At 32.9% G+C, this 23,595-nt stretch overlaps 1 protein-coding gene across 1 annotated transcript; it reads left to right on the plus strand.

Annotated features, from left to right (window-relative positions):
- Nucleotides 1–690: 690 nt before the first annotated feature.
- Nucleotides 691–21,646, plus strand: LOC110629561 (homeobox protein knotted-1-like 6). The gene is made up of 5 exons (XM_021776586.2): nt 691–1,236; nt 1,789–1,908; nt 2,011–2,146; nt 10,185–10,423; nt 21,154–21,646. Exons 1-5 carry the CDS (start codon nt 952–954, stop codon nt 21,307–21,309), a joined length of 936 nt encoding a protein of 311 aa, XP_021632278.1. The 5' UTR covers nt 691–951; the 3' UTR covers nt 21,310–21,646.
- Nucleotides 21,647–23,595: the final 1,949 nt, after the last annotated feature.

Raw genomic sequence — 23,595 nt, forward strand, 5'->3', positions numbered from 1 at the left:
AAGTAAAGTATAATTTATCCTTATTTTAAAACAATATATATATACCCACCATTTTCTCCACCAAAGCAAATGGATTAGTCCATGGCAGCCATCTATCCCAGAGTTTGCATCTGCATTTTTATAAAGTGAGATTCCAAGTTGACGCCATGCATGACAATATCGCATTCAAAGGTACCACTAATTTTTACACAAATTCACTTTGTCGTGTAATTTGTATTTATTAAATTATTTTTCTTTATTTATAATTTTATCAATTCAAAAAACTTAACATGTATGCATAATTATTACACAATTTAGAATAATATTCTCTCCATTTTCACTCCAAACTCATGTTTTAAATATATTTTTATTCCATTATCATAGTAAAAATTTGAAATTATTAAAATTTTAGTTTTAACTATATTTAAAAGAAATGTATTAATCTAAAAAAATGCATAATTCAATTTTATTTAAAGAGCTCAATATTTAATTTATGTATATTAATTTAAGTATATTTTATTTATTTTTTTAAAATATAATTGAAAGAGTAAAATTAAAAATTTTTAAATTTATTTAATATATTTATTATCAAATTAAATTTATTTAGTGTCGAGCATATTTATTTTTAAATATTAAAATAATAATAATAATAATAATAGAAGAAGAAATGGAGGGGGAGTTTTTGAGTTTCTCACTCATCAAAGCATAAAACAAGCGTCCATGGCTTGTTTGCCAAAAGATCACTCTCCCAAACACCACTACCAGTTCCTATCTGCTCCTCCAATTCCAGCAAAATCCACACCACCTCTCCCTCTCTTTATCATTTTCTAAGGTCACAAAAGTAAATAAATTAAAAATAAAATAAAACAAAACACTTCCCTCCATATATAAACTTCACCTTTGCCTTTAATCACTTCTTAGTTTGCTTCCTTTCCTTTTCTTAATACTCGAGGAAGAAGAAACGGTTCTATTATGGACGGAATGTATGGTCTGCACTCCTCGGCGGACTACTCTGACAGGCCGTTCCTTTTGCCGGAGAATCTGATTTTGCCGGAGAATTACCAGACATTCCTTTCCTCCGAAATTCCGCTTTTTGTATCGGATGAGCTACTCTCGGCTGCCTCTGCGATTTCTGAGGCCGCTTCAATCGCACCGGAAATTCCACGAGAAGAAGATTTCTCCGCCTTGATGAAAGCTAAAATCGCATCTCATCCTGCTTATCCTCGCTTGCTTCAAGCCTATATCGATTGCCAGAAGGTGAACATCTAGAAAAATGGAAAAAAAAAACAAAACTACTACTACTACTACTTCTATGTGCTGAAAGGAATTCTGACGTGAGTCCTTTTTGTGTATTCTAATGGATTTGGATTTATTTCGCTTGCTATACAAGCTGTTTTTCAGGGTTTGTGTCAGTACTGGCCAAAGTACATGGAAGCTACAAGAGGAAAATTTCACAGTAGTTGCTATTGTGTGCTCTTAAATTCAAACTTAAACAGAAACTTGATTAGCTTCATTATTTGCTCAATCCATAGCTCCTTTGCTTTTAACTTCCTAGCTGCCGCGGGTTTTGCGGATATGTTTCTGTTGGTTGTTTCTTGATTTCAAGATCCGAGGCGAAGAAAACGGTTTTCAATGAAAAGCGTTTTGGATTTTAACTTGATAAAATTTTTTCTTGTACACTTAAATTGAGAAACTTGCTTTTCCTCAAGCGTAATTTTTTGCATATATCTCTTGGGAGGGAAAACATATGTTTATGTTACTGCCTCCGCTTTCGTGCTTTCAATTTCGTCACTTTTCCCTTTGTTTCAGGTAGGTGCGCCTCCGGAAATAGCATGTTTGTTAGATGGAATCCGGCGAGAAAACGATTTCTGCAAGCGAGACGCTGTCTCCACTTGCTTGGGATCTGATCCCGAGCTCGACGAGTTCATGGTTTCTCTCTCGATTTGTGCAGCTACAATTTTTCTTTTTTCCCCCTTCTTCACTAAAATAGCTGATCAGGATTCTTCTTTCTGCTCTTCTATTTTTGCGAAGGAAACATATTGCGATGTGCTGATGAAGTATAAATCTGATCTTGAAAGGCCTTTTAATGAAGCGACCACCTTCTTGAACAAGGTTGAACTGCAGCTTCGCAATCTTTGTACGGGTGCCTCCGTTAGAAGTCCCTCTGGTGAGTTCTCTCTTTCTCTCGTTGACGTTTGGATGGGGTATTCTTATTAGACGTTTTTTATTCTTTCAAAATTTTTTTTCTGAGATTCATTGATTTTTGTGCTGGACGTTGTTTGTTTGTTTTACTCCCTTCACTATCACTACTGCCTCAACTTTGCAGCTTAATACAAATGACCTTAAGCAACGAAGTTACCCTATAACCTTCAATTACCATTGCTGAACTGCCGGGCAAATTCTTTGTATGTGCAAGTCATTTGATTTCACTGATGGTGCGATATGTACAAAACCCACAAGCATATTGAAGCAACAATCATTGCTTTGCTAGTCCTAGGCTACTATTCTTATTTCTTTTCCTGGGAGCACTTAACGAACACCAATAATGCTCAAAGAACAATGCACAGGTTAGGGGTATGGCAACAATAAATTAATAACACAAACAAACAACAAAAACCCTAGACATATGGAAAGGGAATCTTAAAACTTCTTTAGGGATAGTTGTTACTACTGGGTAAGATAATCTGAAAATGCACTATTTCTATAGGGTTTGGATCGTTGTAATCCTGTGTGTATCACCTCATTATTTATAAATAAGAGTATATCACCTCATTATTTATAAATAAGAGTTTATAAGCTATAGGGTCGAGGTTTCTGCAGTGATGGACTTTATAACAGTTTTTTAAATCTTTTCCCTTTTAGTTTTTTTTTTTTTTTGCCAGATCCTTTTTAGTTCAAATGCTAAACACACTGAGTTTGCTTGCATTTTGTACTCATATTTTCTGTGTTGAATTTTCCTTTAAATTCCCTTCTTTGTCTTTTTTTTTTTTTTCAAAAAAAATGTCCTTTTGCTTGTGTCAGAGAAAAATGAGATTTTAAGAGCTTTTGTTTTACTGATTCTTAATTTGACTTTTGGCATTTCAATTTTTATTTTTATTTTTATTCTAGGGTTCATTTAACCATGCAAAAAGATAGTGACTAGGATGGCAGATCGGGTATTTTAGGGATGGCACAGATCTGAGTATTTTGGGTATCTTATTCAACCAAATTTATCAGTAGAATTTGAACATATTCAACCAAATTTAATAGGAGAGTTATGGTTGGTATCAGAATTTTGAATTTTATGTATAGGATTTTCACTTTCCACAATCGTTATATAAATAATTAATTTAATATAAAAAATATTTTTTATAATAATATTTATAATTTTTTTATATATTTTTATTTAAAAAATTAAAATCTAAATATTTTTTAAAAATATTAAAATTTTTAAATAAAAATTATTAATAAAAAATATTTTTTATATAAATTATTAATTAAAATATATAAAATTATGGATTTATTTAGATAATAATAATCAATTTAAAACTAATTCAAATAATTTAAATTAATTTTTAATTAAATTTGGAACGAATTCAAATATTGCTAATATAAATTGAGTTTAGTAACTATCCGCCTACCTCTCCCTGATAATTCCTAACCAATTTAATGCTGCTTTGTAGTTGCATATGAGTTATTACCTCTTACTTATTTAAAAAATCCACAAATTAAAAGTTTGAAGACCTTCTGCGCAAAAGCTTTTAGTGGTGACCCTGCATTTATTAGCTCTAAAATTATTACAGCTTAGCTGATAACTCTTATGCTTCTAATTTGTGCATTGAGCAATACGAGTGGCATTTTTGAAATCAAATTGTATTGGAGAACCCAGTGGATGTACACTTAAATCAGATATGTTCTAAATTGACCTTCTTTTCTTTCCCTTTTCTTTTGGGCTAATTCATCACTACTTTCGCTAAGAATCAAGAATGCAATGTTAAAATATTAACTTTCCAAATGGATGGATGAAAACCCTTCAACACATAAATTCTCGACATGAATGAAACTTTGCTTTTATTCTAAGCATATCATATAGGTGTTCCGGGAGAAAAAAAAAAGCTTTCTTCATTATTTCAATTAAGATGAGTTGAGTTTTGCCTACAAATTGGCAAGATGCAATTTTGCATGGAGTGAAATACAATTAGGTCATTAGACGTCATTAGTGCGGTGTTTGTACGTTTGTTGCGGTAATATGTTGCTTTAAATTATATGATGAGAAGTGGTAGAACGTTGAATTCTATACTTTCCTGTAAATAATATGTTTTCCTTAAATGAGTGGGGAGATTTTGTTAGGCCACAATTTTTCAGTGGAATTTTATTTCTCTATTTGTCAAGTCTTGTATCAAGTTGCTAATCTTATCGATCATCTCACGAGCAAGAAATATGCCTTCAAAACTTTTCACTAAACATCCTAGATATGCCCTTTAGCTTTTATCATTTTATTTTTTGATAGGTTGAAATTCCTCAATTTAGTTACCTTTAGTTCTTTTCAGTTTCGTCCTTTGATTTCTTTGGTAGTCAATTTTATAATAAAATACAGCTGTTGATAGAGGACGCATCACTTTATACCATTCAAACTGTACTTGTCATAATATGGATTGATTTCCTGATTTCAATGGGATGGCAATGACTTATGAAAGGTGATGCCTGTTCTGTTTAAGTTAAGTAGGCTAAATACATGCTCATACTCTTTTATCATTGGGAATTTACCTGTTTATCACTTGAACTAAAATAGTAATATATTGAACACCTAAAGTTATAACAACCATACTAACTAAACGCTAATTAGTCGTATCATTGATGAGTTTTCAAAAAGTAATAAAATATAATCCTATTCTTTGCTGATTTTACTCTAATTTAAATAGGTTCATGTTCCATTACGACATAACTAAGTCATATTAGATGATGGAATATTAAAAATGGAGTACTTTGGAAATTGTCCAAGCCTTACTGAAACTCTACCTCCAAAGTTCCATTGCTTTCACAATCATATCATATTTGAATATGTATTAGCTTTAAGAACATCACCATGCTATTAGAGCCCAAACCAATTGTATTATAGTAGCTGGTGTCTATCTTATCTATTCTCATCATCAAGAATACATTGGCACGTGCCAATCTTATGAATCGCAGTGACTTTCTTAAAGGTCTCGTATTGGAGCTTGATGATGAGCAAATCCCATGTTGCCTGTTCGATATCCATGTATTTTTTTTTTATACCTTTAGGCTTTAGCATTCTTGCATCTCCCTTTCTAGGCTGTAGAACTGTGACCAATTTTCATATTATAACTGTTAAAAAGTAGTGGACCTAGAACAAATAGAATTTGTTGATTGCTTTATTACTTCCCTTGTTAATCTGAAAACCAAATCTCGGAAGTGGCACGAGTTATTGCTTTTCTTAAGCAAAGCTGCTATTGTTTCCATTCACATGGGGTCAAGGTTGGATAATGGTTAGTTTTCATAAAGAAATCAATCGGTGGAGGTTTTATAGATCCCTCTGATCTTGACTGTTATTGGTTGGCAACTGGCGCTGTTTTCCTTTGAAAGTACAAAACTTTCTGAGTAATGTTCTAATCATTTTTTATTTAGCTCCTTTTGTACTTTGTTTTCTAATATTCTTAGGCGTGGCCACGATCTTCTTTGTAGAACCTAAGATTCTTTTAGTTACTGGAGAAAGAAAATGACAGATTCTTAATAAATGCTGCCATAATATATAGTTGTCCACTATAAAACATACAATATACATAGGCATGCATTCTTACTCATCTTTATTGAACTTAAATTTACTTTTATTATGGTGTGAATTTAACATAAGTTGGATCTCATATTAAAATAAACCTTATAAATATTAGGTCAAAATTTAGTGATCACACCCTAACTTTTAAAAACATCTTATATCATATATCAACTTTTAAAGGGTGGGATTAAGTGAACCTACTATGATTTTAGCAAGTATCAAAATTGAAAAGAAATTTGATTAGTTAAGAGAGATGCTGCCTTTTTTTTTAATAGTTAAAGATCTGTTGTTAATTTATGTATTCAACTTTCTTAAATTTATTAAGTTATGAATTTCAAGGTTGAAAGGGAGACATTTAAAATTGAGGGTTTCAGTAGGCATTCTAGTAAAAGTTGAGATTAATTTATCCATTAAATCAATATTTTAATTTAATTGTTATTAGTTGCATTTTCAGCAAATACTAGCCCCATCATTTATTGTTGGATTTCTCAACTCTTGTGACATTTAGATTCTGGCGTCCGGATAATACTTTCTGTGTTGCCTTCTGAAGTACTTTTTCCCCCCTTCCTAATTAGTCCTGTATGCACTGATGTCCCAAGCACGGGAGAATTGCTTATGTTTAACGCAACTTGCTGCATATTTTGTGCGAAAAGAATCCATTTTACCATGCTCAGAAATTCAATAATCATCATATAGCTTGAAGTTAGAGTATAAGGTTCTTAGACTTGGTCTTAGTACAGTAATATGATTTCTATGAAGTGTCAAATTGAAGTACCCTTTACTTGATAAATAAATTGAAGTTCCATTTGGGAGGGGGAAAATGAAACTTCATAATCCATTTTAAAATTTTATGTTAAGTTACTGAATTTTCTACTATCATATATGTGATAGGTTCTTAGCAATTAGAACTTGAAACACGGGGATGGAAAGGGACGAGTTAGTCATATAAGTTTTTTCTACTTCTACATGGAGACTGAAAGAAGTTTGAGCGTTGATTTTAAAATTGGAGCAGCAATATGGGCGTTATTTGATCCTTTACTTTTGGTCCTCTCGGATGTCCCTTCAAACATGGTTCTTGTGCCCGTTGCCTTGCTCCTTTTCTTTTATTGCAATTATGATAAGACAGCCAAGGTATTTTCATATTAATTAGTTGAGGTGTAGGCCAAGTGGAAAACGAAAATTTGAGATTTCGAGCAAGATTAAATGCATACGTTATTAATATCCATTGCACATTTTGAAGTGGCAATAGTGTTGCTTGTTTAGATTTTATGGTCTGCGGTTTCTGAGCAAAACAAATAAGTTATGCAAAAAAATTCAGTTGGCATATTTAAGTTGCATCTGACGGAGTTGCATTGTTGAACAAGTGTACACTGGAAAACGCAACGGAGATATTGTAGGTTTCTGTTTTGCCCGTATAGGTCGGGTGGTCTCGCAGATTTCTCTGTGAACCCACCTACTTTTTTACCCATGTAGATTCTGAGAGAGAGAGAGAGAAATGGAGAATTCATGAATCAATTTTGCCTTTTCTGGTCTTTTTCCCCCGTGCACTAGTGAGTTGCTCCTGCTAGAGTTAGTGGTTGTCATTTCGTTTGGCATTAAATGTTCTCTTGTGCACTTGTGGGTCTTTATGCTTCTTGATGCTCACGCGCATGAGAGTCTTTCGGCTCGGTAATTGTGTCTGTAGCGGGTACCCAATATTGCCAGTCTTCTGTCTTTTTAGGAACATTTAAAACATATTTTTTCTTTCCGCCAGTCGCAAAAGGGTATGGCCTCCTCGCAGGAGATTTCTACATAAGAATCTCGCCGTCAGTCATTCGGTGCCATAGTGTTTGTTGGGAAGTACTGTTCTTGGTAAAAATTGCTAGCAGTGATTTGCTTAATTTGTATCCTTCAAGCAAATGATCGTGGATATAGAGATGCAGTATCACTGCACGGGCTAACGCATTATTTGATTTAAATGACCTACTCTATGGGAGGTGAGTTATTCAAAATTTAGCTTAATTAAGTTAAAAGAACTTGTTTCTACTAAAATAAGCAAATGAGAGACTTCTTAGGAAGTTAACGAAAATGGCTTACTAAAATAAAATTTTAGCTTTTCTTGTTTAAAGTTTTTTCTTTATCTTCTACCAAACAATACATAGATTCACTTTCTAGTTTTTACACCGAGTGATGGAGGCAAGCTTGACGAAGGTAAAAAGAAGAGGGTTAAAGAAAAAAAAAACCTTACCTCTTTGGAAAATAAAGTTTTGGACTAATTTTCTATAAAATGATCCTAAGTTCTGTAAGAGCTTTTTTTTTCCTTTTTGTCATGGACATGCATGTACCGAGGAAAGTTTTCTTCTGCAAGAGTATTTTCTATAAAATAACCCTACTCTGAGAGCTTTTTTCTTTTTTCGTTTGTCATGGACATACATGTACTAAAATTTTCTCGTGCAAGAGTTCTCTTCTGTACGAAGTTTTGTTTGATTAGCTGTTTTCTTCTTCGTCGAATATTTGATTAGCTGTTGACCTGATCTTTGTTGGGGCTGAGTGGGTTACTAGGATATTATATTATCTTTAATAATGTAATAATTACAACCTTTTCACTTTCTTCACTCTTGTCGTAAGTTTAATTTGATGGCCGTACTATTCTTTCTACGGTGACCTGGAGTCTCTGACAAACGACATAATCAGACACTACCTGTAGTCTGGTTGCAAAGACTGGGTGATGCAGTAGTTCACTATACTGGTTACTTCTAGTTCCCTTCAGTCAAGTCTAATTCCGCCTCATTGGTTGTCAAAGAGGTTTAGGTGGGGTCCTTGAAACACTCCCAATTCCTAACCCTAACCTTCACGTTTCTATTTATTCAGGGGGTGCAGCGTTTGGTATGTGCATGCTCGGGAAAATTGCATGAGTTCTTGAATCTTGGATATTGATTATTCATGTTATTCATTTCCATCAACAGTTTCTAAATATGACGATAACGGGTAATATTGTTTCTTTATTTGATATATATATATTGTCAAAGGTATTGTTTCCTATATAGTTTTGTGCCATTGCATTACATGTAATCTGTGTAGTGCTTTCTGTACCTTTCAATATCCCTGTTGGTCCTGGCTTTCTATGTCGTAGTTGGGAATGTTAAAATGGAATCACAGCGCCATAAAAATATTCTAATAATGTTTTTCTGTTCACCGGTGTTCAATTTCCATTGAGTTTTCTGGCTAAGGAAGGAAATAATAATAATAATAATAATAATAATAATAATAATAATAATAATAATAATAATAATAATAATAGTTTATATTAAAAAAGGCCCTTGGAGAGATTATTTCTGGTGTTTTCCCTTTAGATGGCATCTTGCAATACACATCTGCTTTAGGCTTCATGACTCGTGGTTAGATTTAAAATAGTTTTAAAAGAAAATTTAGGTAAACACCAAAACTTGCATTCCCTCAATTGTATGTCTGTATATTTATCTTTTTTCCTTTCATGTGTATTAAATTAAAACATGCTTTCTTTTTCACTATGGTTTATTTTATAAGAAAAAACTTAAATGAATTATTTTAAAATCAAATAAAATTTTAATTTTTTTTAAATAAAAATTTTTAATTTTAAAGGAATTGAATTCTTTCCATCTAAATAAGAGTTATTAAACAGAGATCAATTAAATTGAATTTTTATAAAATTTTTAACTCCACTTAGAGAGTAAGATATATGTTTATTTATTAGTATGTTATTATATCTATACAATGAAAACAAGTTCCAGTTTGTATCCCAAATAATTTAACAACATAATAACTTCAATGAAGCAGTATTTTTGGAAGATATAAACAAAGAAAACAAAGGTTTTACTTTAACTATATTATCTTTCTTCAATTATATATACATACATACATTCAAATGCATCTTCCTGATATTATTTTCTTTATAAAATAAAAAATATATTATTTAATGAAGGAAAGAAAATGATTTGGAACAGAGCATAAAGGTTACCTAAATATGCTGATTCTAATTTGGTCCCGATTTGACAACTCAAAGTTATGTATAGTGTTTTCCTAACACAAGTTACGTGCCTTTCCACTGTGTTGAGTAGACTGGACATGGCCACAGAATCATATTCTTGGAAATGATAATAGTTACATAAGGTAAATAATGACCCTGGAAAACTTGGGAACTTGCTTAGCTTAGCATTGACCAGACCAGAGGCAAACATTTTATGTAACATATTTTTCTTTCCAATTGCTGCGTGTATTTTCCATAAAATTAAAAAATCCATCTTCAGTAAAACAAAAACTGTGGTTAGGGTTGCCTCATGAGAATAGTTTGATGTTAGTGGAAAATTCTATTGAAAAGGGATAATAGCTCTATTTGTGGGTCTATTTGCTGCATGTTCAGACTAGACAATTCAAAAAATTTTGTAGTTACTTGTGTGTGATTATTTGTTACTAGACGAAGGTGCACAATCGTCTGACGAGGAGTTGAGCGGACGAGAATTAGAGGCACATGAAGGGCAACCAAGCAGTGAAGACAAAGATCTTAAAGATAAACTTCTTCGCAAGTTTGGAAGTCACATAAGTACGTTGAAGATGGAGTTTTCCAAGAAGAAAAAGAAAGGAAAACTACCTAAGGAAGCAAGGCATACCCTGCTTGAGTGGTGGAATGTTCACTACAAATGGCCTTATCCAACTGTACGTATCCCTCTTCTCGCCTGCTTATACATATATATGGCCTATGAAGTTCATTAACATTTCCCGTGGGTCATTGAAAAAAGTCTTGCTATTCGATTAGTGTTTGGAAGCAATGTTATCGAGAAGCGACATCAACAGGGTGTTTGTCTAAATTTTTTAAACTGGTCAAATTGGTTTATAAGCTTTTAAAATCAAATAATCTGTATGTTTATAATATTTCAGACGAGAGATGAGGTGATTCTTTTTGAAAAAAAGCAACACCTAAAATTTTCATATATATATGTGGGAAATTTAGAGATGAAAGAGGAAAAAAAAATTGAGACACAATTAGAAATTGCACTTATTAAAAAATATTAATTTCCTTAAGAATAAAAAAAAATCATTTAATAATAAATATTCTCACCCCACTCTTTATCACCCGCTTCTACTCCTTCACTCTTATTTTTCTCTCACACTTGATACTCACTTTGCTCTCAAAAAAATTGATGCTCTCAACTCTCAACCGATGCATTTTTCATCTCTCCCATGCGTGCCTTTTATAGGCAACTTGCCATTGTCCATCATTAGGCCATTTTGAATGAAGCTTACCTCCATTTGGTGCATATGCAGCCTTTGTTTTTTTTATAATAATCAGTACGCTTATTAAATGCATTCACATTGCAAGGATAAATTAGTGATGGATTTTAACACTTCCCTCATTACTAACTATATTTCTTCATGGTTGCTCTTGAGATGATACCGAGTAATTTCTAAAACTCTTCCATTTTTGCTCTTACTAAACCTTTGTGAAAATGTCAGCCAATTGATCTTTTGTCTTCATCTTCATCACCTTTATCTCATCTTTTATCACTCTCTCTCTTATAAAGTGACAGTGCACTTCGACATACTTGGTTCTAGCATGAAATACTGGATTCTCAACTAGACTGGTCGGTGATAAATTGTTGCAATACAATGGTATTGGATAATCAATTTCTTGATGCAAGTCCTTCATTGGATAATAAGTTTCTTGATGCAAGTCCTTCAGCAATTGTACCAACCAAGTACTTTCTTGTACTGCCATTGTTGCTGCTCGGTATTTTGTTTTTGTGGTTGAGAGTGACACAGTCGATTTTCTCTTACTACACCAAGTGATTGCTCCAGAACCCAAACTAAATATGTAGAATGTAGTTGACCTTCTTGTATCACAGTCACTAGTATAATCAGCATCACAACAACTTTTTAGTTTGCAGTCAACTTTGCTTTGGAAAAATAACTCGAGATCAAGTGTTCCTCTAATGTACCTAAAAATTCTTTTAACTGCTTCCAAGTGAGGCTTTTTCAGATTCTGCATGAAGCGGCTTGCTACTTCAACTATAAATGCAATATATGGTCTTGCGCGTCAGATAGATTAAACTTCCAACTATCGGTCCGTACGTTTTTTAATCGTCTAGATCTTTGCCTTCTGAGATACTTAACTTACAGTTGATCTCTATTGGAAGAGTAAGAGGTTTACAATTGAGCATTCCATACTTCTGAAGTAGATCCTTTGTATATTTTTGCTGACACAGGAACACTCTCTCTTTTGTGCATTCTACTTTCAGTCTGAGAAAGTGATTTAATTCTTCAAGTTCTTTCATTTGGAAGCGAATTGATAAATTTTCCTTTGTTTGTTGGATCTCTGTCTCACCATCTCTAGTAATAATGAGATTGTCAACATAAACTAAGATGACTGTTAACCTTCCTTCTCGAGCTTTAACAAACAAATTAGAATCAGCTGGTGCGACTATATAACCACTACGGACAAGAAACTCAACAATTTCCATACCAAGACCTTGGAGCTTTTTTGATTTTGTATAGTGCCTTTTTCAACTTGCAAACATGTTGTAGGTAGAGCTTATTCTTGAACCTTTGCGGTTGCTCCATGTAAACTTCATGATCTAGCTCTCCATTCAGAAAAGTATTTTTCACATCCATATGTCACATATTCCATGATTTTGATGCTGCAAGTGCTAATAAAACACGAATAGTTGCAATCTTGGCTACTAGACTAAATGTTTCATCATAGTTCAATCCATATTATTGTGAAAATCCTCGAGCTACCAATCAAGTTTTGTATCTCTCAATTAACCCATCTAGTCGATTCTTAATCTTGTAAACCCATTTGCATGGTATGGGCTTTACATCTTTTGACTTTGGAACTAGGTCCCATGTTTGACTTTCTTCTAAGGCTTTAACTTTTTCCATCATGGTTTGTATCTATTTAGTTTGTATCTATTTAGCATTCCGTGATGCTTCTTCATAGGATTTTGGTTCCCTTTCATCTTCCACGAATGCAACATTAGCATATTTGGAATTTAGCTTCCTCTGCCTAACCGATCTCCTTAGCTGTAGTGATGATGGTTGTGATGATAAGGATTCTGCTATTGGTTGATCCTCTGATGTACTTATTGATTGGCTGTCTTTTTCTATTTTTTGGTAAACACATGTCTGTGGCTTTTCTTGTGGTATTGACTATACAATAGCTTCAATAACTTGTCGTAGTTCTTCGAATCTTTCTTGCGGTCTTTTCTCTATCTCCTTAGATTGAGATAGTGCCACATACTCCGAGGTCCACCAGGATAATGTCTCATCAAATGCAACATTGCGTGAGACATAACATTTGCCAGTATTAGGATCACAACATTGCCAACCTTTTCTATTTTCATCGTAACTCACAAAGATACATCTGATTGGCTTTTTTCAAATTTACTTCAAAGATGATAGGTACAAAAACATAACAAACATACCCAAATACTTTAAAGTGACTTATAATGGGTCTCATTTTTCTCAGTTTCTCAAAAGGAGACATAAATCCCAACTTCGGTTGTGGAAGTCTGTTGATTATGTGAGCTGTTGTTCTCATGCATTCTGCCCAAAAACGACCTGAAACATTTTTAGTATGTAGCATGCTTCGGCAAACCTTTACAAGGTGTTTGTTTTTCCTTTCAGCAATGCCATTCTATTGTGGTGTGCCTGGACAAGTCAGTTATCATCGAATCTTACATTGACGAAGATAAATAGAGAACTTATCAGAGATGTATTCACCCCATTGTCTGTACAAAGGCATTCGATGTTCTTCCCAACTTCACTTTATACTATCATCTTGAATTTTTTAAACTTTTCCAGAGTTTCATATTTTTCTTTCATGAAGTAAAGCCAGATATATCTAAAATAATAATCAATAAATGCAATAATGTTGAAACAGTCCGGCCAAAACTGACCCAAATAACTTTTGGACCCACTTTTTACTTGGTCCAAAATGGTTAACCCAAGTTATTTAGTAGTTTCGTGCTAGCTATTATATATAATTTAGATTTTCTATTATCTGATGATGTAGGACGGAAGCAGCAAGCAAGCGGCTGACCGTTATACTTGGTCCCGCTAAATTTGCGACGTCCTCGTCGCAATTGAATCAGATACAATTGCTAACCAGGACCGAATCTTTGGGTATTGTGGTTCGCTAGTATCTTGGGCGGCTCCACCTCGTCTCACACGGGTAGCCTTATTCTCACAGGCCCATTAGCTCCGCACAATTTTTCTGACTCAGGGTGGCTCTGATACCAATTGAAATAGCCCGATCCAAACTAACCCAAATAACTTTTGGATCCACTTTCCACTTGGCCTAAAATGGTTAATCCAAATTATTCAGTAGTTCGTGCTAGCTATTATATACAATTTAGATTTTCTATAATCTAACGATATGGGACGGAAGCCGCAAGCAGGCAGCTGACCGTTACACTTGGTCTCGCTAAATTTGTAACATCTTCGTCGTAACTGAATCACATACAATTGCTAACTAGGACCGGACCCTTGGGTATTGTGGTTCGCTAGTACCTCGGGCGGCTCCACCTCCTGTCACACGGGTAGCCCTTTCCTCGCAGGCCCACTAGCTCTACACAATTTTTCTGACCCAGGGTGGCTTTGATACCAATTGAAACAGTCCGGCCCAAACTGACCCAAATAACTTTTGGATCCATTTTCCACTTGGCCCAAAATGGTTAATCCAAGTTATTTAGTAGTTTCGTGCTAGTTATTATGTACAATTTAGATTTTCTATAATCTGACGATTTGGGACGGAAGGACGGAAGCCGCAAGCTGGCAGCTGACCGTTACAAATGTATACAAACAATTTACTGATGATTGTTTTACTTTTCCAAATACATCTGAGTGAATCAACTCTGATGGTTCTTTGGCTTTAAAAGTTGAATCTACATACGGTAGTTGATGTGCCTTTCCATACTGACATCCTGCACACACCGTGTTTGTACGAATATCAAGACTTGGTAGTCCTTTGAGTGAAAACTTATTCATCATCAACTCCAGCTTATGGTAGTTGACATGTACAAGTCGTGCATGGCACAGGTCACCGACTCATTGCTTCTTGTTTTGTCAGCGTAGGCCTCCTCAACAAGCATCACGTACATTGAGTCTACTTTTATTCCTTCCATTGATGGTGTGTAATACCCCTTACCCTATCAAAGTGTAGACAGAGTAAGGATTGTCACAAACTATACATTTTTAGACATATCAATACTAAACAATTTTTTTTATCTGTAAATACCAAGTTTTTAGGTAGTTCAAGTAAATTTTATAAAGTGATTAAAGTAAATGTGAGATTTTAAACTAAAATTTTTGCAGAGCTCCTCTGTTTCATCAACATTTCAACCTGTAGCACATATGAAAAACACATGTAAAATTATGAACTGTTATTTGACATCTTACTATTCTTTGATTTACATAACATTCATAACTCACTCTATTTAATATGTACATGCCAAAATATAATTGTACTATAACTCATAGACTCAAAACAACCAGCTATGATAATGGCCTTGATATCTGATGTAGACCTCTGATGAACTCTGCGTGCCTACTTTATCTACAACCTGTGTGAGGTAAAAACCAACACGCTGAGCTAATGCTGAGTGGGTGATAGCAAACAAATAACAAAATAGAGCAAATATGTTCACATATATAGATAATCAAGTAAACAATTACAAGCTAGTCAAATGTTGTTAACATGATACAAAGCATACTTGTCAACTTCTTAGTATAAAATATGAGTGCCATAAGTATTCTTGTGCACGACAAGTATTTTTTTCATATTCAATAAAAACATCTTCTTTTGCCTTTATTGCACATTTTCTATTTATAGCAAATCACCATAGCTTAGTGCATGAAATAGATGCAGACATGTTAACATTCACTGATAAGTTCTCAAAATTGAGTATCAATCTTAATTAAGTTCTCAGCCCTTATAAACATATAGTAGGGTCAACTAGGTAGATAAAGAGTTATAACGGTAGGCACAAGGTGCCGAACGGTAGGCTTAGAGGCCGAAACTGTGATAGCAGGGCTCTGTGACCGTACTTATGAGGTACCTGATATGTAACCTCAAATATATAGATCATGTATCGGTAGCAGTACTGCGAACTCTGTATGTTTATATGGCATGCCATACCCTTAAACTAACATCGACTCCTATTAAGTTTACCAGGGCCAAGTATCATTAATTCAATGTATCAATGTAAATGCATGTCATTTTAAGCTATTTGAATTCATTTCCAAGTACATATATCATATGTCAAAGTTAACAAGATGGGAAACTCATGACAAATAGTGCAAAATTTTGTCAACATAGCATTTCAATATTGCATCAACTCAACTCACTTCTCACATTTCATACCACTAATAAGTAAAGAATGACAAGTTTTTTCTCAAATCATCATGCACAAATAGGTGTTATTGTCAAGCAAGCATGTGTGAAAATCAAGTACAATAAGCAAGCACGTGCGTAATTCTCACCGATAAAGCAAGCATGTCAATTTTTATGCATTCTAATTTGAGAAAACTGCATTCTGCTATATATTTCATAAACTTGTCAAGCAGTTTAGAGTTACAATTTGACTTCATTTTCTCATAACAAATATACATTTATGTCTTATCTTTCCAACAAGATATAATTTATGCAAATCTGATTACTCTAACTTAAGTTATGAATTTCTTTTTACAAGCTGCTCAACAAGGTCTTAATCAGTCCAGTATTGGTACTTATTTATAATATCACAAAACATATTAGATTCAGAATTTGGTCAATTCATAAAAGTTTTAGATCTTTGTCTCAGCTTTCATTTGGTATATCTTAGGCCTAATTTCAATAAATACATAATAATTTATGAAGCTGTTAACACAAGCTGTCCTATTACAGCTTATTCTGTCAGGTTTGCACTTTTAGTTCTCGTGTTAAATTTCTTTACTCTAAACCTTTTAAACATCATTTTAACATTTATATAACATATTTATACAATCAAAGCAATATTTTCAGCAAGTAAAATCAACCCCTAATTTCACTTATTCATGATAGAATCAAAGGAAAACAGAAAATTATACAAACACCAAACCTTTCTTGAATTTCTCTTCCTTTTCCACTTCTACTCTCTAGCTATCTCCTTTCCCTTTGATGTTCCTTCACCTAGGTTAATTTATGTCTTAAGGAAGGATTGAATAAATTATAAATTAAAGCTTTATAATTCAAATTCATGCATGAAGAAATGAGAAGATACTATTTTCTACACATTTCTAAGCTCACATTTGATTTTCAAGCTTGATGTATATGGAACCCTAAACTTTTCTTCTTCAGTTCTTTCAATATATGGCTCTTCCTTTAGTTATTGATTTTAGGGTGAATTTTGGTTAAAGAGAGAAGTTGATTTGATGAGATTTTGGCGTGGATTTGATGGAAGGAAGAGAAAACAAAATCTTGGTTCTTCAATGGTGTGAGCTACAGCAATGAGGTGGTGGAGAAGACAACCCACCTTTTTCACTTTGCTTTGTCATTTCATTCATGCATAGCTAGGTGACACATGGAGGGTAAACTGAATTTTGTCTTTTACCTTTCCATATTCACACTTTAACCTACTAAACTCTTTACCATGTTTCAATTTAGTTTTTAAACTTTCAATAATCATAGATTGACCTACTAAATTATGCTTTTAGCCTTTAGAAGTCCTTTTCACTTAGGTAAGTATGATAGATTTAAACAAGCACCTCAAGTAAGCACGTCGGGAAACCCTAAGCACCTCTCGAAAGTGACTCGTTCCTGACTCGCTAATCACACTGTCTACTTTATTTCTAGATATGTTCGTTTTTTTATTTGGATTTTCTATGATTCAGTTATTAGCAGTTTAGAATTATGCTAGCACCTCCCCTAAGTAGCTCGAGGTAAGCTAACACCTCCCCTAATGCCACTTGCTCTAGTAGTGAAATAGTCTAACCCATACCTAGTGATGTTACTACTCTAGTTATGAGTTTGAGGATGTTATACGGTGCATCTATAATTTGAACTTGTTGACACACCTTGATATCTTTCAGGCCAAAAACAATAAATTTGACAGAATCTGTCAATTGTGAAACTGACAGAAGATTTTTCTTCATTTCCGATACTCTGTAGACATCCTCTGGCTGCACTTGCTTTTGATTGTGATAAGAGTCAATTACCGTATTACCAACATAGGTAATTGGTAATTTTGCATTATTTGTGGTCATTACAATTTGCCTGCCTTTGTTTTCTAAAACATCGTGGAGTTTGTCGTTATCTTCTGTCATATGACTAGAATACCCAAAATCAAAATTTCAGTCTTTTTTATAATTTACTCTATGAGAATTAATAGCACTAGAAACTTGCTATTCTTCCTCCATTACTACCATAAGACTAGGCACTTCAATCATCTCTTAACTGAGATATTCTTCCTGCATTATTTTTGCACTTGCGAAAAATCCTCGAGGTCCCATTCTGGTTCATTTTGATGACTACTGCCAGCTAGTTCTGCCTTTCTCCCAAAACTAGTTGTTGCTACATTACTTTCAACAGGCTTTTTCTTATACCAATAATCTCTGGCATAATGTCCCTGTTTGCCTCAGTTGAAACACTCCCCAGTTTTTCGTCTAAAATTTTTAGACCGTTGATTATTTGGAGATTGCTTCTATTGAGCTCACCCTGATTGGAAACTTCCTAGCAGTTGCTTCCTTATCTGACCACGATGTTGGTTTCTTTTTCTGTTAGTGAAGAGTGCCACATCTTTTGTACTCGATGAGACTCCATCCATTTACTTTGCTAGAATTTCTTGACTTAGTAATAGATTCTCTAGCTCCTTAATTGAAGGTTGTATTGGTCAACCTTGAATTGTAGCAATGATTCCTCTATACTGAGGCTGTAATCCATGGATGATGATTCGCCTCTTTTTGTCGTTACTGATTGTGGATGCCTCATCAAACTCTATAATTTCTCTACAAAGAGTTTTTATTTTTGTAAAGTATTGACTAATTATCATATCACATTGTGCGATAGACATTAATTGACCTTCTAGCAATTGCATTCTCGCATCATTCTTCTTTGTGAATCAAGAAGCAAGCAAGTCCCAAGCTTCTTTCGGTGTGGTAGCTTCTCTGATGTGTTTCATCATTTTATCTTCTATTATTGTCTTTATAGCAAACGTTATTTTTCCTACTTTAATTTTTCATCTCTTTAAAAGATTAGGATCATCTTATGGTGGTGGTGATATGGTCTCTATCCCAGCAATAATCTCCCAGAGATCTTAACTTTGCAAGTATGACTAAATGCAAGTCTTCCATATATTGTAATTATGTTATTGAGCATTTTGGTGCCCCAATATTATTTGCTTCTACCATCTTGTATTGATTTTAGCAGTCTTGCAATTTACAAAGAAAGTGTGGTTCCAAACCAACGGACTTTACAATTTCAAACTATGTATAAGTAGACTCTCTACCACCACTCGAATCAAGTAAATAGGTCAAGAAAATTTTTTCTGATATGGAAGATCAATCTAAACTACAACTACAAAGCATACTTAAAAAATCCTTAGCTCTAGTACTTAATTGAAATCCCACTCTGATACCATTTGTGGGAAATTTAAAGATGGAAGAGAAAAAAAAATAAAGACAATTAATAATTGCACTCACTAGAATTTCATTAAAGATTGAAATTTTTTTAAAAAAAAAATATTATTCAATAATAAATATTCTCACTACTCACCGCCACCTATTTCTATTCCTTTCACTCTTATTTTTTTTTTTTCATACTTGAGATTCTCTTTGCTCTAAAAAAATGATGCTCTCACCTCTTAACTGATGCATTTTTCAGCTCTACCCTACGTGCCTTTTATAGGCAATGGCAAGGCAACTTGCATTGCCACTTGCCATGGCCATCATTAGGCCATTTAATGAAGCTTATATAAACTTCATTCAAAATGGCCTCCATTCGATACATCTGCAGTCTCCTCCTTTTTTTTATTATAATAATCATTACACTTATTAAATATATTCACATTGTAAGGATAAAGTAGTGATGAATTTTAACAAAATATATATATATATATATATTAACATTTCAATAAACAAATATATTTAAACATATTCAAAATAGAAAATATAAATATATATATTTTATATCAACAATAGAAGAGAAATTTGAAAAAGAAAAAGAAAAAAGAGAACTTAGTTGATGTGCTAGGCCCAACAAAGACAGAAGAGAGGATGAGAAAGAGAAAGGAGAAAAGGAGAAGAGAGAAAAAAAAAAAAAAAAAAAAAAAAAAAGAGAAAGAAAAGGCATGCCACTTGCAGATTCAGTAAGTAGAGAAGAGATTAGAAAGAAGAAGAGAGGAGGAGATATATTTGGTTGATAATATTAGAAGCAAGAAAGAGTAAAAAATTTACATTTTAGTTGTGAAAGTATTATTTGTTGGTTGAAAGAAATCGAAAGTTTTAAAGTTTTTCTTTTATTGTTCAAAAGCAAATTTTTTTTTTTTAAAAAAAAGGCTTGCTTTAGTGAAGTGTCACCTTTGTACATGAGCCTTGCCTCAATCAAGCTAGGGGTGGCGCCTCTTCTTGCTTCTCACCTTTTTTTTTTTTTTTTTTTGTCTTTAACAACACTGTTTGGAAGTTGTTATAACGAGATTTTGTTATTCTTACTGTGTCAATTTTCTAATAACTATATTTAATAAATTAGAGGTATATTGGATGAAAAATTATAAATATTTGGACAATTTCACAATTACATTCAAATCCAAACTTTTTAGTTTACTGCAATTGATAGGCTACGTTGAAAAAGATTCATGACAATTATGATACACTATCTAAAAATCTATAAGTTTATTTGTATTTTTAGAATCAAATGATTCAATCTTGTAATTTCTTTATTACATAAAAAAAAATTGTTTTCTCCATTCAATTTTATGTCTGAAATGCCATTTTAGTACTTTTTATTCTTGAAAAATATTTAACTAGTACTTAATGCAATCTAATAATTGAAATTTTATTTTATTTTTATTTTTTAAAAAAAGAAGTTCAAATCGAACCGTCACTTCTAGTGAAGTTCAAGGTAACGAGAGGAGCCGTGGCCCTCCCCCGAGACATTTCTGATCCCTTCAGGCCAATCAGTGGTGGATTATTTTACGGCTCAATCCAGACATTTGCCTGGGTCTAGGAACAGCCTTTGAAGTTAGCCATTTCCTTTGTCAACATTAAGGCATAATGACCCGGATGTTTGTAAAGTAACTGCTATGTTTATGGAAATAAGCGTGGCAATTTGAAGTATCCAAATTAAAATTGCGCTGTTTCATTTGAAAGTTATACTTTATGCCTTTTTTAAAATAATAATAATAATAATTGTGATGATCTATTTTTTAACTAAGCAGGATGCTGATAAGAAAGCACTGGCAGACTCAACTGGACTAGATCAGAAGCAAATAAATAATTGGTTTATAAATCAAAGAAAGCGACATTGGAAGCCCTCAGAGAACATGCAATTTGCTGTTATGGATAATCTTTCTGGACCCTTCTTTAGCGATTGAGTTGGCCTGAGGTACATTCTCAAACTCGATCATTTCTGTTAGATTCATGTGTAATCTGCGATGCAAACTCTAATAGGATTAATGAAATGCTTATTTCCCAAGAAAAAAAAAAGAAAGGGGGAAAATTTTAATTGTATTGGGGCCATGTGTATATATGTATATTCTCATTGACGGACATCGACAATGAAATGCACACATAGTTTGGATGAATAATCTAGCTACCCGTGCTTTATGGACTCTTATAGATGTGTTCATGTAGTGCCACGTATCATTTTTTTTTATGAGGTTGTGGAATGATGGCAAAGTAATTATAAGGAAAACTCGAATTTCTGTTTCATTTTTGAACCTGGTGCTTGATTGTTTATTTTGACGACTGGATTACTTTGATGGGTCATTTAATGATAAGATTAAATATTTAATTTCATCACTGTTTTTATTGGTGATATTTTAATTTATTCTATTTTTGATTTTTCATCCAAATCAAGTTAAAACTATTAAATAAAACTGACAAGGTATCTTATCACAGATAACATTACTTTAAGATTAAAAAAAGGGACTTAATAGAATTAATAATTTTCCATTCCTAAAAAAAGAATGATTAAAGAAGATTAACAACTACTTGAATAATTATTAACCAAATTTATTTCCAAAACAAACACATTCTAAGATCTCACTTGAACATCAAAGCAGCATCATTTTCAATTCCACCTTTTTATTTTTCTTGTGACCATAGGATGCTGGTAATGAGGTGTCAACATTAATGGTATGGGGGCTGCCATGAAATAAAGCAAGAGTGGTGTGATGATGTTGTAATTAACCCTTTTGCATCATTGTAATTAACTTTTTTATATGCTTCTTTTTGAATTATACTAGAGTATCCAAATGTATTTGTTCCCGATCCAAAATAATTAATTCTATTGATATTCATGACCACTCTTTATAATTAAACATAAGTTCTCTAATTGGAATTTATCATTACACTCATTACTACTTAATCATGTAAATAATTTTTTATTCGACACAATTCTTCTCAATTATAAAAAATATGTGTTATTTTTAATAGACGGTTAAATTTTTTTATAAAGTGGCTTAAGTCAACAAACGATTTGCAATTTCAATTAAATAAGGTTGCAATTATTACACCTAAGAACATTTTTTTCGCTTAGCCTCAAAACAAAATTCCAAGATTTAAGAGCGTTTGTATTGTATTTGCAAATGTTGAACAGGTGTCAATAATTTGCTTGGAGTAGTGAGGTCCCCTGGCTTTGGCATTGGATACTACTTAGAGGACCTCCTCTATTACAATAAGATTTGTTCCAATCATGTCACACTCACTCAGCAACCCTGTATTGAAATTAACGTTATCGAAGCGAGGATTTAGGAGGGCCCATAGCTTGATTCTCAATTCATACCAATTCAAAGTGGCTATAAAACGTGAAAAATTTCCTTGTGACCAGAAGAAAGTGGGGGAGATAATGTGAATATGGTTGTAATTATCATTGCCTTAATGACAAATTTTTTTATATACTATTCTGCATTTAAAATTCAGACTCAATTAATTTAATTTTTCAGTAGATAAATTTGTTATTTTTTTTTAAATTTTTTAATTTGAAAATTCTAATTAAAAGAGAAAAATTTTGTATTATTTTATTTAAGCTTTTATTATTCTAATAATAATTTTAATTAGTGATTATAATTCTAAAATTAAACTCAAATTCCAAAATCTGGGCCATTAACCAATTGCTTTAATACACATCCAAATGAAGAAATTTGCAATTTCTTATCACCAAATCATTTTTTTCTTCCTTCAACTTTCCCAAAAGGACTCGATGCTTGACAATAATGGGTAATAGATTAATCATCAAAAGACACATGTTAACTTTCATAATTAGAGAGCAAAATGGTGAATCATCAAATGTGTTAAGGAAGATTCTCTAGAAAAAAAAATAAAGAGTAGAAGTAATGGGGAAAATAAAAAAGTTTATATTATTTGTTTGCTTGCATTAAAGAAAAAGGGCAAATTAAAGGTAGTCCAATAGTGGCTTACTATTGGGTGGAATTCTGAGGGGGAGATCACTGCATAATATCCCATCACAGGGAAAAGTAAATACACGATGATATTAAAATGAAAAAAAAAACTTAAACTAAAAATAAAATATTTGAAAAGAAAAAATATTTAAATTTGCCTAGGCTTCCTTGAGTGAGTATCACATTAATTAATATGGAATTTTTTTTAATATAAACAGCTACTTTCGCTACATTAAATTAAAATTAAATTTTATTTAT

Source organism: Manihot esculenta, chromosome 13 (assembly GCF_001659605.2).
Source record: "Manihot esculenta cultivar AM560-2 chromosome 13, M.esculenta_v8, whole genome shotgun sequence".
NCBI classification, from domain to species: Eukaryota; Viridiplantae; Streptophyta; class Magnoliopsida; order Malpighiales; family Euphorbiaceae; genus Manihot; species Manihot esculenta.

What these genes read in the sequence shown, in the direction of transcription:
- LOC110629561 (XM_021776586.2), top strand. Translation starts at nt 952, where the DNA reads ATGGACGGAATGTATGGTCTGCACTCCTCGGCGGACTACTCTGACAGG. An exon ending in CTCCGTTAGAAGTCCCTCTG is followed by an intron (nt 2,147 to 10,184) that starts GTGAGTTCTCTC and finishes ATTTGTTACTAG; the next exon opens with ACGAAGGTGCACAATCGTCT. An exon ending in ACAAATGGCCTTATCCAACT is followed by an intron (nt 10,424 to 21,153) that starts GTACGTATCCCT and finishes TTAACTAAGCAG; the next exon opens with GATGCTGATAAGAAAGCACT.